General features: G+C 38.0%; 2 protein-coding genes across 3 annotated transcripts; one reads left to right on the forward strand and one right to left on the reverse strand.

The window, feature by feature from the left end:
* The first annotated feature begins 1,502 nt into the window (after positions 1-1,502).
* On the forward strand, positions 1,503-16,974 carry LOC143848059 (uncharacterized). 2 transcript variants are annotated; one of them, XM_077356853.1, is made up of 9 exons: positions 1,503-1,919; positions 2,329-2,469; positions 7,757-7,984; positions 9,139-9,346; positions 13,192-13,328; positions 15,137-15,217; positions 15,668-15,734; positions 15,813-16,137; positions 16,583-16,974. In XM_077356853.1, the coding sequence occupies exons 1-8, from the start codon at positions 1,612-1,614 to the stop codon at positions 16,095-16,097; spliced, it is 1,455 nt and encodes a 484-aa protein (XP_077212968.1). In that variant the 5' UTR covers positions 1,503-1,611; the 3' UTR covers positions 16,098-16,137; positions 16,583-16,974. The 2 variants fall into 2 exon arrangements, with proteins under 2 accessions (XP_077212968.1, XP_077212967.1); XM_077356852.1 differs by lacking the exon at positions 16,583-16,974 and having other exon boundaries at positions 15,813-16,474.
* Positions 16,975-18,042: 1,068 nt separating this feature from the next.
* Positions 18,043-18,766, reverse strand: LOC143848060 (multifunctional methyltransferase subunit TRM112 homolog A-like). The gene has a single exon (XM_077356855.1). It carries the CDS (start codon positions 18,658-18,660, stop codon positions 18,292-18,294), a length of 369 nt encoding a protein of 122 aa, XP_077212970.1. The 5' UTR covers positions 18,661-18,766; the 3' UTR covers positions 18,043-18,291.
* Positions 18,767-19,512: the final 746 nt, after the last annotated feature.

Genomic DNA, 19,512 nt, shown 5'->3' on the forward strand with positions numbered 1-19,512 from the left:
AACCTGACTTTCATAAAGTTTTTTTATTTATTTAAAAACAATAAGTGCAATATGTTTTTCCAAGTTTCATTTCATTTCTGGAAATTTTAAGTATCCCATGGAATAATTAAGGGTAACTTATGAAAAAAATAGCATAATACGTTTTGAAATGACGGGTGGACGGCGTTTCTTTTTCTTCAGCATCTGTTGGCGATGTATGATAAAAAGACCAAAATACCCACCTCTTCTTCTTCCTTAATTTTTCTATTTTTCATCTCCACCACAGCCGGCCACCGCTGCAACTCGGAAGAGGAAGAGTACGGGAAGAGGAAGAAGCAAAAAGGAGGGAGAAGGAGAAACAAAGCCAGAAAAAATGGAAAAGAAATAGAAGAATATGGTTAAAAGAAGAATTGATCAAGGTTGGAGTCGAATAAATCAAAGTTGGATCGACTTGGGAAAAGAAGAATCGATCGAGGTTGGGGTCGAATCACTCAAAGTTGGGGTCGACTTCGAAAAGTCAGAATTGACCATAAATTTTTGCCAATCGACCATGACTTTGAGCCAAGTGATCCAACTTTTAGCTAGTGGACCCCAACTCGACCTGAACTTTCAGCGAGTGTACCCCTACTTTTGCCAATCAACCCCAACTTCTAGCTAGTTGACCCAAACTTTTGCCCGTCGACCCGAACATTTGCCCGTCGTACCTAACCTTTAACGAGTCTGACCCCAACTTTTCCCGAGTTGATCCCAACTTTGACTGATTTGACCATGACTTGTCACTTGCACCCAAACTTTAGGGGCCATTTGGATATACGGATTTTAGAATTTTGGATTTCCTCAAAATCATAGTTGGGAGACAACAGAAGAAGGAGAGCGGCAGTCGTTTTCTAATTTCTAGCCCTTCTTTCCGTCAACAAGAGAGTAGGAGACCATCCCATGTTTCAAGGTTTTAGAAATCTCGGGATGGGGAAGATATTTCTAAAACTTAGATTTCTTACTTAAAATCAAAGATTCTAAAGAGAAAAGAAACACAAGTCTCCATCTCCGGCCTTCCAACTACGATTTTGAGGAAATTCAAGATTCTAAAATCCGCCCGCCCAAACGGCCCCTTAACAAGTCGACCCTTTCTTTCTATTGATTCAATTTTGCTTTGCTGGTAAAGGTCTAGGGCGAGATGAGATGAGGGGAAAGACATCGATAAGAGAGAAAGGAGATTCTAAATCGGGGAAGAAAATTAAAATAAAATTTGTCTGTGGTCCTGATCAAGGTTTTTAAATATTACAAAAACCTAGGCTGAACATAATTTAGAACCTTAGGATATGGATCAAATGGATACAGTTTCTGTTGGATCCATCAGTGTCTGTGTCCATTGAGAGGGAAAGCCACTGCCCAACTGTTTGACCATAGTCATAAACTCTCTTGCCACGTCATACTATTCCCTCACATTATTCTCGCCACGTGTAATTTTCCCATTGATTCTCCGTTAATTTCTATGCTCTCCCTCCGGTCTCTACCCTTTTAAAAACTTCCCACCCTTTCCGAACCTTTTATCCCTCACACCCTCCAATTCTCTCTCTCTCTCTCTCTCTCTCTCTCTACGAATCCTCTGCTTACATGCCCTAATTTCAAGCCATGTGCCCTACACCAGATGGATCAGAAGACTCTCTCTTCCAGTGCAAGTGTATCCCAATCGAGAATGGCCGGAATTCTCCCAGATCCGGTGATCGGAGATGTCCGTACTGCCGGAAATTCTATCCTCCTCCTCCTCCTCCTTCTTATTTACCTCTCAATTTTACATCAGAAACTGAATGGAAGAAGCTCCATAGATTCATCGCGGCCACCTGCAAGGGTTTCGTTATCGGCGCCGGTCTGAAAGGCGGCCTCGCACTCTTTTCTATACTCGCACGGTTGAGATCTCGCCGAATCTCAGCTTCTTTAAGGTGAGATTGTTCATATTTTTTATTAGAATTAGGGCTTTTTAAATCTCTAGGAATAAAAAATTTCCAGAAATTTATAAATAATCGGAATTTCCAGAAATTCTTCTGGATGTTATGATTCAGACTCTCAGTTTATGATTTTAGTGGGGGAGATGATTTTTTCTCCCCCATGTAGGATAATGCGCCCCCCTTTTATCGTTATGATTCAGACTCTCAGTTTATGATTTTAGTAGGGGAGATGATTTTTTCTCCCCCATGTAGGATAATGCGCCCTCCTTTTAAGGCAGACTTTAAGCATTTTGACGTCAAATCACGTTTTGGGGGGGGGGGGGGGGTGTGTGGGGGTGTGAAAAAATAATTGCCCTTTTAGTGGTTTTGTGTTTTGGGATTCTTATATGCGTTTTGGTTACAGGAAGCCAGGGATGATTTCGAATAAGGTAGCAATTGTGGGGGCTGTGAAGGAGACTCTTCGATACGGGTTTTTTCTGGGCACTTTTGCTGGTACATATGTTTCTGTAGATGAGTGTATTGCTGCTTTTGGAGGAGACACTAGGCATGTTACAAACCTTCTTCTTCTTAATTTTTATTTCCTTTTCTGTTTTATTGTTGTTTAGTACTTTAGTATTTATTTAGTACTTTATTCTCTATGTGGTTTGGTAGGTTCTTATTTGGATTCTTTTGGGTGTTTAATAATTAATACTATCAGTTGTACTGTCGTATATATTGGCCATTGGAAAGAGGTTTTTAAGAAAAATACTTCATTTGCTATGTGGTTTGGTAGGTTCTGATTTGGATTCTTTTGGGTGTTTAATACTAGTTGTACTGTCGTATTGATTGGCTATTGGAGAGAGGTTTTTAAGAAAAATATCTCAATTGCTATGTGGTTTGGTAGGTTCTGATTTGGAGTTTTTTGGGTGTTTATCACTGATAGTTGTACTGTCGTATTTATTGGCTATTGGAAAGAGGTTGTGAAGAAAACTTGTTTTAGATTGTGCTGTACACGTCAAGTGGAATGACTGTATGTCTTTTTTTTGTCTTTATTTAGGTGGTTATCTTTGATACTAATAAGAATTTACAGTTAAATTAAAGCTGTGTATTATTTTTGGAGTTTTTATATGGTACCTGACCGTGAAGTCACACGAGGGCAGTACCACCCTTGATATTTGATCCAACAGCAGCCCACTTTCTAAGAGGCTGCTGTTGGATCAAACATCAAGGGCGCTGCTTTTGACGTACCGCCCACATGGGACTTCACTGTCGCGCACCATATAATTTCTCTTTTTTTTGTTCGGAATACGTCTAGAAATTATTGAAATTGAAAGGTTAAGATTAATCAAAGTAAGAAATATGCTTTCTTGCTGTGTGAGCACTGTTAAAGTTTAAGGTGGAAACTATCCACATCCCTCCAGAGTCCAGACAATACTAAAGTTTAAGTTGAGTCAAGTTCATCATGTATAGAGTGAGATGATAATTTGTTGGTTGACTTTTTTTGCCAGCGATAGGAATGTGGCCTTTTGGGTTATATTGGGAGCTGACACACCATAATAGTTCTTAGCTTCAAGACATAATACCTCTCATTGAAATAACTGCATATAATTTTATATTATTCCCACCGGGTTGAAAATGACCTTGAAAAATTCCAAAATTTCGATGGACTGATAGCTCCTAGTTGAGAACATTTACCTGATATACTGGGTGGGTCTGCAAATTTATGTGTGACAACTGTTTGGGCTTATGAGTTTTGAGAGACTTTAACTCGGTCTTTTCAAGTCAAATGGTGCCTTCCAAGTTCCAACACTCAGATGTTTGTTTGAGATTTTGAGGGCTAAATATGAAAAAGGACCAACTGCCTCTTATTAGGTGCTTGGGAAGTCGTGGGTTTTGCCATGTGGGATATCTAGTGAAGCACATGTTTTAGTATTAGTAATTGTCTCATATATATAGTGGCCAACATACACCATCTTTTTTTTTTGTTGTTGTCTAAATGCTATGCGGAAACTACGCTTGCCTCTTGTCTTACATTGTTTCTCATGACACTTTAACATAAAAGCTTGGGTGTGCAATTACCCAAACAACTTTGGTGCTTGTATGGTCTACAAGTTGCTTATCTGCCTTCATAGGGATAACTTTGAACTTTCTCTTTAAATGATAGCTATAATCATCCTTATGCCTTAAGTCATTGCTAGAGTTAATTACTCTATCACCCCTTGCACCTTTCTGGTGCAAACCCAGTCGTCATACTTCTCTGACCTGGGAAGTTGACCGTTGGATATTGTTCTCAACGGTTGGATTTCCCATGTTCCTGACAGCGTCAGACGTCTCTGCTTCACCGGAGTTCAGCCCGTAGCCCCAGATGATGATTGTAACTTCACAATAGAGACTACCATTTTCCGTTTGTGCTTTTTCCCTTTGGAGTTCATCAGACTACACTTGAGTCTCCACCAAAGTCTTCAACATCACCAAGGAGGAAGGCTGTTTTTGGTCCAAACTCCTAACTCCAAAGTCAGAAGTCCAAACCTCAATTCCAGGAAAAAATAGCAACCCATCAGATAAAACTGGATGCTTGTTTGGTGGATAATCAAAAGTCGCATCCATCACTCAAAGGAGAAATTTGGAGTGAAGATCAGGAGAAAGTTAGCTTTGAGACATCGTGGGAACAGTTGTTTGAAGTAGTACAAGTTTGACGATTAAAAGAGAGCAGGGAAGTGGCATGGTGGGTGGGTTTGGAGCGGGTAGAAATGCTTCCATCAATCACATCTGCAATGTGTTGATGATATACTCATATTCCGTAACAATACTGAGGAGGAGATGAAGAATCTAGGAAATCTCTTTAGGTGGTTTGAAGCAAGGTTGCCAAGGCGGGAATCGAAAGCGGGATTCGATTCGGGATTCGAAAGGGGGAATCGAAGGCTCCTGGGATGGTTGGAAGCGGGAATCGTGGGTTTGCCAGAGAGTCGACGGAGATTCGCCGGGGAATCGCTGGGGAGTTGGGATTCATTGGGGATTCGCAGGGAATCGCCTGGGAATCGGGGTTCCTATAAAGTGGGAATCGGGGTTTTCATAATTTGGGAATCGGGGTTCCGACGGAATCGATTCGGGATTCCCCAGAATCGGGGAATCGAATCGAATCACGATTCTGATTCGCGATTCAGGGAATCGTGAATCCCCACCCTCAGGTACGAATCCTGCTTCCCTGGTTTGAAGTAGCATCAGGACTAAAGATTAACTTTGGCAAAAGTTTGGTGGTTGGTATAAATGTGGAGGAGTCATTGATGGCATGCTATGCTAATTTAATGGGTTGCTTTATCGTTAACTTACCACAGGCTTCCATTGGGGGTGGGAATCCATTCACCTTCACTATGGGATACAGTCACCATTAATTGGGCAAAATATGGGAAATGATGGGGGGATCCGGAGTGTAGGGACCCCTCATTAGGCAAAGGTTCAAGGGCATGCAATCCATTTGCAAGTATTGTACTTTAGGCAAAGGTTCAGGAAATCCCTTTTTTTTTGTCAAAAAAAAAAGACTCAAACATTAGGTTTAGGGTGGGTAAGGGAGGAGGGGATTAGGTTTTGGGAGGACCTTTGGTTCGGTGAGCCACTCTTTTCCATGTCTATTCAGGCCTATGCTTATAGGAAGCTATAGAGGGTGAGAATTCATGACTGTCTTGAGCGCGCGCGCGTGTGTGATGTGATGTGATGGGGATGGGGATTGGCTTTGGATCGTCAAAGTATTCTTGGTAAATCCCTTTTCAGGTGCATGTTTGAGGGTGGCAATTCCTTCTGCCCATGAACAAGATTATGGCGCTCATTAGCTCCACGTAGAGTTGTTGGACTTGTTGCCATCTTATGATGGCAAAAAAGATCAATATGTGTGTGAAACTCATGAAAGATCAAAAGACATTATTCTCACCTCTCCAGAGATCATCAATGAAGAGGCATATCAATGTTCTAACATCTTTCAAACAAGGTAGATGAAGCATCCATTGAAAACATCTTTCAAGAGAGAACAACTGAAATAAAAAGCACACTCAGTCATACAAGATGGAATTGCTCATGAAAGAGGTGAGTACTTGTTAGTACTCATTGCTTAGTGTCATTTTCTATTGAACCACAAACCAATCGTACAAGATGGAATTGCTCATGAAGGAGGTGAGTACTTGTTAGTACTCATTGCTTAGTGTCATTTTCTATTGATCCCAAGTGCAAAGAGGAGGTGTGATGCGATGTAGTCTTGATGGATGCATCTCTCATATTGCTAGGGAGATCCCAATATACTTGTGATGCAACTTGCATGAGAAAGGAAAACACATGCTCTTTTGTGAAGGATGGAGAAAAATCGCTCTTTTCCTGTGAAGGAAGATTTTAAACCTAAATCTTGTAAAGTGGAGAGTTGTAGTTTTTTAATTTGCAAAAGATTCGTGGATGAAAGTATAGGAACGGGGAATTGATCATACATTGGATGGTGAAGATGATTTTCTATGAACGTCAATTCTCAACCTTACAATGTCTTATCTCAAAAATCATGAAGATGTAGTCCTAGAAAACAATGAAAACATGAAGATGAGTTATGTGAAATATGAGGTGACTTTTTAATGAAATATAAGATGAATGTATGTGAATGATAAAATGAGTCTAAACATGAGATCAAGCGGCATTTTTTTTTTTTGAGATTTTTTTTTTGAAAATATTTCTCATGAAATATAAATTGTTCTTAATGACCAAGTATGATTTTTTTAAGAAATGGTATTTGAGTAAGAAATTTTCAAGCCTTTCATGAATATTGATTCTTCAAGATTGGAAAAGTTTGGTCCAATTTTGAAAATATTCTTTGGGAAATCAAATTTGAACAATTGGAAGTTCTTTTAAAGAATAATGTGTGATATTTCATATAGTTGGAAAAAAGCAAGTAGGTGAATTGATTTTGCACTATTGAGTGGCAAAAAAAATCTTGAAGGAAAAGTTAACGTCGATAGCTTTCTTGTTATACTTGGTTGATGCAAGTATGCAACCTTAAGTAGTTAACAACATCATTACTTAAAATTTGATCGATAGCTTTCTTCTTGATCAATTAAGATGATGACGATATCCTCCTTTATGATTTATGTTTAGATGTTGATTGACTCTTCTATCAATTGTTGCATCCATTAACGGTTCATTCATCTTTGCTTTGTTCTGCAGCAAGTTTATCTGGTTAAAATTTATGCAATGAATTACAGGAACCTCTCAATGAAGTTCTTATGTCCTGATTCCAGTTGTCTTGATCGGAGCTTACATTGGCAAACTTAAGGGGCCGTTTGGATACGCAGATTTTAGAATCTTGGATTTCCTCAAATCCTGGATGGGAGACGAGGGAAGGAGACCGTCCATCACTTTCTGATTTCTCACCCTTCTTTCCGGAGCAATAGAGTAGGAGATCGTCTTGTGTTTCCAGGTTTTAAAAATCTCAGGATGGGGGAGAGATTTCTAAAACCTGGATTTCTTACTTAAAATCCCGGATTCTAAAGAGAAGTGAAACTAATAGTGTAGAGGACTCCCATGGCTTTCAAACTAAAACCTGGATTATAAAATCCAGGTATCCAAACAGCACCAAGATGTTCATATAAGCTGTACGTTGGTTGACACTATACTGTCATTCTATCCTACGCTCTTTTAAATGGTGTCTTGCTTTTCTTATTTTCCCTCCCTTTTCCTGGTGTTGGATTTTAGGGTGTTCTATAATTTAGCTTCAATTCCACATAACATGAAGATCAAATTTACCTGGATGAAATTCTTAATGTATAATTAGCTCCAAGTTTATTTTGTAGGATTTTTAATAGTTAAGTCTCATTTTCTCTTAGGACTGCAAGCTGGAGGGCACTTTTGGCAGGGGCGGTTGCTGGGCCTTCAATGCTTTTGACTGGGCCAAATACACAACACACAAGCTTGGCTATATACATTTTTATGCGCGCCGCTGTCTTAGCATCACGTTGTGGAATAAAGAGCAAAATATTTGGACATGTTTGCAAACCTTTGACTTGGTCACAAGGTGATATCTTCCTCATGTGCCTCTCCTCCTCGCAGATTTTGTAAGTACACTTTCTTTACAATTTTCTTTTTTATATAATCAGTTATACTCAACTCAACTCAACTAAGCCTTTGTCTAAAAAATAACTGATTTTATTTAATCAGTTATGCTAGCTGAATTTCTTTTGGGATGAAAATCATTGTTAAAGTGGTTTTATTGCATTTGTTACATTATATGAGCTCAAATTTTAGATCAATCCACTTCTGATACGAATGATGTATCTTAATTGCCATTTTTGGCTACCGATATTGGCACTACCATGTTTTAATAATTGCGCAAAATCAGCTTGTCTTTTCTCTTTAAATTGGCTTCTGATTGCTTTTTGGGAACCATAATAACTTTTGACAGCTATTTAAACAATAAAGGACAAGATGAGTTGGTGCAATTGTCAAAAGATGATAGTGCCAATATCAGTAGCCGTTTTTTGAATTGTATATCTTAATTTCCATCTGGGAAATGGATATTCTTTTTACCATCTTCTGGATATTGTTGCATGATAGTTCTTCTATTTTGTGAACTTGTGATTTCAAGGTCAAGTTTTTTACAGTTATTAGCAGGTTTTCTTATCCATTTTGATGATATTGCGATAAGTTAAACTGATTGCTGATATTGAGATAAGTTAAACTGAGTGTTCATATGTTCTTTATCAAATTATGATTTTATATTAAGAGCACCAATTTATTTGTTCAATGGTTCTTTCTAGAATAAGTAATTAGTAATGCCATCATGCTGTGGTGCATATGTCCTGATCATTGGTCCACTACGTTATTTGCTTCATCTCTTTTTTTTCCTCTGTTTTTAACTTTCCATTTTCAGCTATATTATTTACATGAGATTTTTTATTACTTCAGTTTGTGGAAATGTTCACATGTAGACTTTGTATTCCATTTCCATATTTAGCACGGTTCATTATTGTGCAAAAGAACAGTTAGATTTGTTCTTCTATTTTTATGATAAATAAACCTCGAAATGTATAATTATTTTTAACCGAACCATCTTATTTTTTCATAAATATGAGTCATTTTAGGTTCTCATCATCGTGTTCACTGTTTATGTGTCTCTTTTTATCCATGTCTATGCTATTGTCTCTCATATCCTCTGTTCTTAACGTAAGATATGAGTCCCATAATATTGATCAATGAGGCGTCTTTTCAGGTCATCCTACATATTGAAGCAAGACAGTTTGCCTTCATCATATAGATCCTTTCTTAACAAACATGGTGGAAAGGATTCTGCTATTTTGCAAGGTGTCAAAGAGATTGCAACCGGCATTCCTTTTACTAACCTAGAGGGGATCGAAAAGTTTTACAAGTCCATTGGGGTCGACATAAAATTAGATCCAAAAATGGAAGTGCCATGTACAGTATGTAGTACCAATTTTTTGCTATTAGTTTTTGTTTCAGACATTGACTGTAAATACTACTGTAAATGGCTGTTTAGTCTGCATAATGCATGCCATTTTACTTATATCTATAAAGAAACATGGTGCTGATATTTGAGTCAGCTTAAGTTTGTTGTGAAGAAGAGGAACTTCTGTAGTTGTCTATACCATGCTTACACATTTTATTTTTCATTTTATACATATCTAATATGAGCATAGAATAATTATGAGTATGGTTTTGATTTGTACATTACTTCATCAAATGCTAAACCATTTCCAATGAACAACAATCTTCTTATATAATGGTTGACTTGCTTATCTAGGATTATCTAAAAGATATTCAGTTGAAGATTGGATTTATTTGAGGGCTGGTTAAGAGGGACACGGACCTGGAAGACTGTGATCCCATTGGATAATGCAGTCAGGGACCACAAACAGATGAGTCCTTGGTGTCAACACAAATCACTGTTGTCTGCCGATCAGTATCGTAATTATTTTTTATGTTTCAAAAATAAATTGTAGAAGTCATTCCATCAGAAATTAACGAGACTTAAAACATTTGCCATTAAATTTTTTTCCCAAAAATAAACTAGGAAGCTAGCAAGTGACGAATTTGCTAACTGGTGAACAAAGCATTGCTGCAATTAGGGTGCTTTGCTGCTACTAATTAATGTGTTACAAATCTATCAGAGTCTTAGTTTTCAGAGAAATCCGGGGCTGTAAAACCTAACATAGATAGGGTGTTCCTAAGAAATCAACTCCATAGGATCATCCTAACCATTTGATCTATGCAGGCACAGACCCATTTTATAGCCGTCCATTTTAAACCTCCACAAATCAAGGGTTAGCATGATCCTATGCAGATGATTTCTTAGGAACACCCTATCTATGTTGGGTCCTGTAGCATTAATATCTAACATAACCCAAACAACGTAGGCACCTACCCTATGTATACTCGCTAGCTCAGATAAGCTATTTGAGGTCTCCCTCAGATACATTTATCTAATATATATCTGTGTGTGCGTGCGTGCAAGAATATTATTTAGTATTTCATTTCATCTAAAAAAAAAAGTAAGAAAACCTCATGTATGCCATATATTTATTCAAAAAAAGAAGAAGATTTAGTTCCAATCCAACCCAAAATATACAAAATTGAAGATCTCCAAATATCACTAAATAAAGTACCAACATATATTGCGTTCTCAATCCTGAATGAAAGGATACAAGTTGCTGATTTTGGTTCCCTACCTGCCTTATTCCCTAATTCCCTTTCTTTTCTCTCAGCATATGTGCATCACTCTTTTTCTCTCGTGGGTTGCCATTTTTGGCGATCTGGGTCGCAAACGTACTACGTTTGGGATCATGCGACCCCGGATTGCGGGTCGGAAGGTGGGATGACGACCCTGGTAACATTGATCTGGATCTTGCCCCATCTGTTGATCTTGTGAGTACCGTATATGGGAAATTTAGAATAACCAGTTGAAGTCATGTAAATGCTGCTGCATAGATGCTACTATGCTTTTTTGTCATGATTCTAGTTTTGTTTCCATGTTTCTTCAAATTGACATTCCACTTTTCTCTCCTTAGTTATCCAGATTTACTTTATTTCATTATTTCATATTTAGGAAGGCATCACAGTGTTTTCAAAGGCAGACACCTGAGGAAGGCATAGCCCTCAAAAAATTTCCCATGCATTTAGTGATAGAGTATACAACAAGCCAAAGGTCAATTTCTATGAGAGTCCGAAAGATGAGAACAGAGATTAATAACGAGTAAATGGCCCAAAGGGTGAGGCACATCTAAAGCCTCAGTACACTTCAATTCTCAACTGTTAGCTACTTTGATACGCAATGTATGTATAGGTGCAGGTGCATAAAGCCTATTTATTAAATATTTCCTTTCTTGTGTGAGATGTTTAGGGAATTTTGGGTTTCTCAAACTAAGTTTTGGATAAAGACAATTTTCAGATTGCTTCTGTTTAGCGAAACTGAAACCTGCTACTTCTGAGTGCTTTCTGTTGTCAAGATTGATTGTTTAAATGTAAATTTTGTGGAAAGCACATTTGGTGGCAATGAGATTGATGACGACGACCTAGACTACAAAGCAATCTAAGACTTACCATCATTTTTTTCATCCTGTTTTGTGAACTTGTGATGATGTGATCTAGAGTGTTGAGTTGTATTTGCAGATTCACAGCTCTAAGCCATTAATTGAGACTGGATTTTTATTTTATTTTTGGGTGGTGTGTCTCTTTGGGATAAATTTTTTAACCAATTGATAATTTATGCATGCAAAGTGAAGCAAAATATTGGTTACTAGTTTTTTGCTATTATTTTTTATTTTTCTGATTTTCAATGACCTATTGGTATTGCAGTGTAGTTCTCTTTGGTTGAGCATTATTAAATGATATTTCACTCTTGTAAAACATTTTGTTGCTCACCATGCATATCAGTATTTTTCTTTTGGTACGTAAGTTGGTTCAAGCAGACCAAAACCTGAGATTAGTGTGGCTAGTGCCGTGACATCCCTCACAAAGAGATCCCTCTCCCACTCGAAGACTGTGGATAGTGCCAATACACCATGTATGTACGTTGTCTCACCAAAACTTCAACGGGATCACGATCTTGTTCACAATCTTTGTAATTTAGAAATCGGACGAACTTGAATCTGTTGTGTTATTCATTCCCAAACCAAATTTGTTACTTTTTTTTTTCCTTTGGATTGCAAAGAATACTTTGTGGGGTTTTTTTTGGTGTGTGTGTGTGTGTGGAGGGGGGGTGGGGGTTGGTCGACGGACCTACTTCGAATTGGATTCACCTATGTCTTGGTCACGATTCGTTCTGATCCTTATCAATCGGATCCTATTTAGAGTGCTTTTCAGATCCTGCTTTCTGAGTCTCAATCATGATCCATTTCAAATCGGACTGTCCTAGTTTCTGTTTACATTGTACATGGGGCTTAGGGGTAGGAGAGGCTGAGGGGAGAATCTCGAGAGAGGAGAATCTTCATCGAAATGAGTGTAACTGTGATGAATTTTGTTGCAATTTTTTCTCTATCATGTACTTGACTATTTTATTGACAAGAATACATCTGTTTATACATTTTTGTACAGATTAAAACAGAAAACTTAAATGAAAATAAGACTTCATTTCACCTACATGAACTTACCATGTACACATAGGCATACCCAAATATAGAGTAACAAAAACTAAAATCTTAGGCCGCTCAAAAAAAAAAAAAAAAAACTAAAATCTTATTTGACATAAATTACATACCTGTTCATAAGAGCATGATAAATCCAGATTGCCATTTATTGGATCTCCCAAAGTTTTTATTATAATTTCCACTGCTCCAATGATGTGAGAAGATAGATGATTTGTGAGAAATATATTTTTGTAATCAGCTTGACTTTTTTTTTTTGAAATAGTAATCTACTTCAATTCTTCATCTCAAAGTATTGTGCAGTTTTATCATGAGGACGACTCTAATAGGTTTTGATGAATCATTCCAAGAAGTTCCCTTTCTCTTATTTGAGGGGACATATGTCATCCAAACCCAGAGATTTTAGCATCTCCTTTCAAATGGATCCTCTAGCAGTGGAACTTTGGCTATGGTTTTTAATTACATCTTTACATATTTATGTGAACTATTGTATGATCCTTTAGGTGGAAAACTTATGGTTGATGTATTATTTCTTCAATTTATGCCTAAAATCCTGTGTACCTACTAAATCTTCAATTGTATGAAGAGAAGTGCTAGCAGGATGCCGCTGGACTGGAATTATTTACCATGTATTAAAGATACTGACTAGTAGATATTCTATGCAGATGGTGCATGGGCATCAATCTTGTGCAGGACATTTAATATCTTTTCTCCTTCAAGCCTATGGAAGAGCATTGCCAGTCTATCTTCCAGTATACTTGATTCCCGCCCTAATAGTTCATCGGCAAGACCTCTTGAAAAGGTAATGAGGTTATTCCTGCCATTTTCTAATTTTCTTAAATCGCAGTTCTTAGTTACCAGCCATTGTTATAATTTTTGGTTATCAAATGCCAACTTAGTTGGATAAAGTTCCTATTTCAATGCCTCATCCCAGCTAGAGCTGGGATCAGTTAGGAACCTAGCTAGAGTTTTGTTGTTTTCTTGTTAAGAGGGATTTAGTGCTTAAATTTGTTCGCTGATATCTGACATGGGTGTTCTGGCTAGAGCTGGGATCAAGGGTACGCTGATCAGGCCTAGGGCCCCCTTTCAGTATCAGAACAGCTTACAGTTGCCTTTTTAGTTAGACAGAAACTTAGGTGGTGCAGATTAGTCAACTGCTTTTGAAACCATAGACTGTGATATGAGCATCAACTTCACCTCTCTAGTTCAAAACATAGGTTGTCATTCTCATCCATTATTATCAAGGTTTTTTGTCTTACCACTAGTAGGTGAAATCTTGAAGATTGGCAATCAATCATTAGTAAGTACACTTAAAATTCCTAGATCCGAGGGAATTGGGGGGGGGGCTGGCTATACCATAGTAATGCCGCGAACTCTACATCTCCCTAAGCTTAGTTTGACTAATTTTTCATATTATCCATTGGTGGATACACGTTGAAAGCCATGTTTCTCTCTTTTCGCAAGGAAAAAAAAATCCTTGGTACTTGTAAAGTACTGTAGAACTCTATTTAACAGTAATTGGGTCTGTAACCCATAAAAAATAATAATTTCGGTATCTAGTAGTTTGTCAACCAAGTTGAGTTGGAGCCTGCAAATTTTATTACAATTCTTTCATTCTTTGGTACTACTCTATACCAATCATGAGTTAATACCTCATGTGATTAAATCCACCAACTGAAAACCATTTCTTTCCTCTTTCTCATTCGACGTAAAACACTTAGCTTGGACTGTTGCATCAGAAATTGCAACCACTCTTGTATTGCCTTTTTCTCCCGATACACATCTAGGAAGCTAATTCCCTGGTTGACGTTTAGTTAATCAAGCTTTGTCGGGCTGAGTTTGGGATCACATTCCCTACTGCTTTTTAATAGGGGGGGGCGCTATACCATAGTAATGCCGCGAACTCTACATCTCCCTAAGCTTAGTTTGACTAATTTTTCATATTATCCATTGGTGGATACACATTGAAAGCCATGTTTCTCTCTTTTCGCAAGGAAAAGAAAATCCTTGGTACTTGTAAAGTACTGTTAGAACTCTATTTAACAGTAATTGGGTCTGTACCCATAAAAAAAAAAAATTTGCGTATGTAGTAGTTTGTCAACCAAGTTGAGTTGGAGCCTGCAAATTTATTACAATTCTTTCATTCTTTGGTACTACTCTATACCAATCATGAGTTAATACCTCATGTGATTCAATCCGCCAACTGAAAACCATATCTTCTTTCTTCTTTCTCATTCGACGTAAAACACTTAGCTTGGACTGTTGCATCAGAAATTGCAACCACTCTTGTATTGCCTTTTTCTCCCGATACACATCTAGGAAGCTAATTCCCTGGTTGACGTTTAGTTAATCAAGCTTTGCCGGGCTGAGTTTGGGATCACATTCCCTACTGCTTTTTAATGAGACTGCCTCTTTTCTGTGCTTGGTAAGATTCCCCTTTTCTTTGATGCAGAATATGGGTATGAGTAGTTTGAGAACTTGAAATTTGGATTTTACTTATCCATTTGTCGAATGTATTTTGCTTTTTCGTTTTATCAATTCGAATACATTTGTCCTGCTCTTTCTTCTGCCTGTCTGCTTGTGACTTTGTTTTGTCCCAATGCTATGCAGGCCTTCCACAATTTTGAGCAAGGGCCTTCTCGGCACTGCAAGATCGAGCTTGTTCCTATCTTTATACTGTTCGTCTGCCTGGTTAGCATTCAATTTTTTTATATGCCGTGCACTTTTTTTATGAGCATCCTTTTATTTTTCTAAAACTGATGCAAACAGATTTACTAAAGAGAGGAATGCTAAACTCAGGGGCGCCCTTGGAAAAATCAGCTGAAAGGGCGCCTCCATTGGTACAATCGTCAGCAACTGCATTTATAATGGCTACAAGTCAAAAGAGAATTAAATGCACTTTGGTGACATTGCACCAATGAGGGCGGCCTTTCAGCTGATTTATGGAAGGGCGCCCTTGAGTTTAGCATGCCTCTACTAAAGATGGGGAGAATACATTTCAGAAGATCTTGTAGACTACACAAGCGTACCCAATTAGCCAATTCATTAAGCTTATTTAGTTCCTTAATATGTTGAATTTTAATTTGAATTTCGACATGCAGAAACTCTCATCATTAACAAGCTTTGTCATTTTGTTCTTAGGCTGTGGACATGCGTGCTTTTTAGGATTTTCAAGAGCTGTAACATTCCACTGGTTGCAATGGGAACAGTATGAACTCTTTTCTTCAATTACATCTTTCTTCCACCTCATTGTTCTTCTTTTGAAAGTAATAATTCTCTGTTGCAGTTCCCTACTGGCCTGGCCTTGTCAATTGAGAAGAAGAGCAGGAGGATGGAAATCTCTCTCTATTGTTTTGCTCGCGCCATTGAAAGCTTCTTCACATGTATGGCAGATGTTGGTTATTTTCCACAACCGACGAGATTAAAGAGAGCCGATGTGGCCGTATTTAGCTTATCAACGGCCATCATCATGCACTGTTACGCACAGGAGAGAGAAGTGTTTCGGTCGAAGTATTTGAATGTTCTTGATTGGGTGTTTGGTGTGCCTCCCAATTGCGGCAGACATGATTAATGCGAAGCATTTAGAGGTCACTGTTTGCTAGAAACAGAAGGTAAAATATGATTACTTGATTATGGAAATTGTTTGTTAGAACGACAATGTTCTATAGTATACAGAGGCTACTGAGCTTGGCACTACCATGTTTTAATACTTGCACTAATTCAGCTTGTCTTTTCTTTTCTAATTGGCTTCAGAGAGCTTTTTGGGAACTGTAATGATCTTTGATGGGTGTTTTAATAATATAAGACAAGATGAGTTGGTGCAATTATCAAAACACGGTATTGACAATATCTGTAGCCTCTATACAAATGATAATGAAATTCTATCATGTCTTGACATGCTATTTATGAGAGAAAACAGAGTGAAAAAGCTTTATCGTTTGCCTTCTACATGGGAACTGCTACTCCCAAATTGCTAGGTTGAAAGTCATGCCTAGCAGCTTGTGCAAAGTTTATTTTTGTTTCACTGGTTTGCTTTTTTTTTTTTTTTTTTGCTAGAGGAATACTAAGCCCACTCCGGACTCTGGAGATTAGGGGCCTGAGCCTATGTGGGTCGCCTCATGATGGTCTACAAGATCAGCGGTTACGATTCATGGGGGATAAAAGAATTGATTGTTATAACAGATGTACGTTTTCCCTTCAGGCTGGAAACAGGGATATGGTACGCTCGGTCAAAATGTTCTAAGGGTGTGTTTGATAACCAAGAAAATAAAATTCATGGAATATTTGTTTACAAGTAGAAGAAAAGGAATAAGGATTATAGCTGACTAAGGACTGCCGTGTGAAGAGTAAATCTGTGAATAGTAAATGGCAACGAAATAAAGCAAGGAAATGGAAAGTATGCACGTTTACTTCAATTTTTCCCACTTTTTAGTGCACCCAAAGGTCCCAAACTGAGAGAGGTAAAGAGGGCTGCTGAGAGAAAAAAATTACAATTCTCATATCATTTCTCTAAAGTTACTGTAATCATATCATTTCTCTTTGAATCGTAGGAAGTAAAAAAATATTCCGTTCGAAATGTTTTTCATGCAATCCAAACAAGGAAAGGTTGTGTTTGGACGTACACCCAAATTACAACTTGGGCAAATTTAGGGCCATTCGGTTTTCAGTTTACACATGAATTTGCATCTACAAGGCCCCCAACATACACTCAAATTGTTGAGTTGTTTTATTAAGAGGCAACCTCTAATCATGAAAGTAAAAGAAAGGATTGCTTCCTAATTGATGCACATTCAATACCAGATGCTAAGGAGGCCCTCTTGGTTTCAGATTGTAACCACCAATTGTGAGCCGTCCAACTGATTATTGGCCCCAAATTACATTTGCGCCATGTTCGTTTGAGGTTATGATAACTGATGGTGAGCCCCTAAAATGATTATTGGACTCAAATTATTACAGTTTAGGGCTCACCATAGGTTGTCATAATCTCGAACGAACAGGCCCTTAGTTTTCAGCCAATAATCGGTTGGGGGCTCACAATTGGTTATCACAGTCGGAAACCAAACAGGGCCTAAGCATTAGCAGCTTTTCTGCCTTCATAACCTTCACTGTCAGATACTGATTACCGAGCAAGGTAGGCATTTTTTTTTTTTTTTTTGAATGGTTGAACAGAGTAGGCTATTAAGAACAAGCACAAGTAAATAAAAAACGATCATATGATTACCAAGTTTGCTTAGATCATAAGCAAAACTTACACTAGTGTTGTGGAATTGATGGTGCAAGAAAACCATGACTGTGTGGTGATGAAAGGAGAAAGTATAAGCCAAGGAGATCCTTTTCTCCTCCCTTTTATTTCTATGAGAAAGATCCAACTAAGTAATGATTTGCTGTAATCCAGTTCTTCCATTAAAAATTTTGGGTTTGGGTTTCTTCAATCGGAAAGTGATTTCAATTGAAGCCTCTAAATCTCCCACAGAAATTACATACACACCACTTTTTATTAGATGAAGATAACGATAGAGGGAAAAAGAAGAGCTATAAATAAGAAAACACAGTGATAACAACAAAAAAGAAAAACAAAACATAGTTCCAATTTCATCAAACAAAAAAAAAAAAAAAAAAAGGAAAGAAAGAACCAAAACCCTAATTCCAAATTTCTCCCCATAACCCTAATTCCACCTCCTCTACCAAAACCCTAATTCCACCTCCTCTACCAAAAACCCCCAGAAAACAAAACCCAAAAAGATGAATAAAAACCCATAAAAATCTCAGACCTCATCTTCATGAAGAAGCATATTAGGAATTCCCTTATTAACAGGGAATCTCCGTCCTGTCTCAGGGCAAACTAGAGAACCCTCTTCCACATGAAGCTCGAGAAGGGCATGATGAAATTTCTTTAAGAAGTCATCAGACTCGAGCATGGAAGGTTCCACTTCTTCAGGCAGCTCCCCATAGCCGAGCACCCGAGCAGCGTCTACGAGAGCCTTCCATTCGATCTTGGAGAACATGTTTCGGAGAAAATCAGCCTTGAATTCTGCCTCTTTTTCCACAAATTTCTCTACTTCGAGACGGAGAGGAAAGCCATTGACTACCCCTTTGATGTTGCAGGATAGCATATTGTGGGTCAAAAGCCTCATCTTCTCTTCTCTCTCTCTTTTCTTTTTCTTTCCCTTTCTGTTCTTCTTCTCTTTCTTTCGCCCCCCTCTTTTTTTTCTTCTCGCCTCTAGAATAAATGGTAACGAGGGTTTGTGTTTTATAGAAGAAATGATCCAAACCGTCCGTAAGATTGGACACACAGTTCTAAATAGGTCGTACCCCAAAAATTATTTCAATAGGTTGATCCTGACCATCCGATCTATAGAGGGTTAGGATCAACCCTCTAATGTTCGGTCCCTCTATAGATCGGAGGGTTAGGATCAATCTATGGAAATGATTTTTGGGCTTGTGGCCCATCTAATGAACGGTTTGGATCATCCTATAGTGTGGACCGTACGATACTTTTTGATGGACTATATAAGGCCTTTCATCATATAAAAACTGGTGAAAGCTATGGAGAAAAACGTGAAAAAATGAAGAAGAGATGGATGGGCATTATCAAAAGGAATTTTTGAAAACAATCAAATTTATATTGGGTGGACCCACTCCCACCTGGGTCCATTCGTATTGTTGTCAGCATATCAAAGATTCTAGACCGTTGATCAACCCTAAAGATTTGTTTAAGCTCTTAAGGCATCTTCAACCTACTGAGTCCCCAGTGGATGTCAATCAGGCTTAAAAGTCGTATCATTTCCCTCACAATAATTCCCAAGAAAAAATCTCACCTCATCTGAAAACTACAACTCTCATATGAGTACATGTACCCTTTCCCACAAAATTTTCCAAACAAAAAGTTGTGCAATGTGAAATCTCTTTTGCATAAATACCATCTTAAACCCACTTTATTTTTGCTAATCAAGCAAAGACAGAAGCCGTTTTCAAAGCATGATATA

Source organism: Tasmannia lanceolata, unplaced genomic scaffold (assembly GCF_043159265.1).
Source record: "Tasmannia lanceolata isolate RefF3 unplaced genomic scaffold, GAP_Taslan_0.1 ptg000016l, whole genome shotgun sequence".
NCBI classification, from domain to species: Eukaryota; Viridiplantae; Streptophyta; class Magnoliopsida; order Canellales; family Winteraceae; genus Tasmannia; species Tasmannia lanceolata.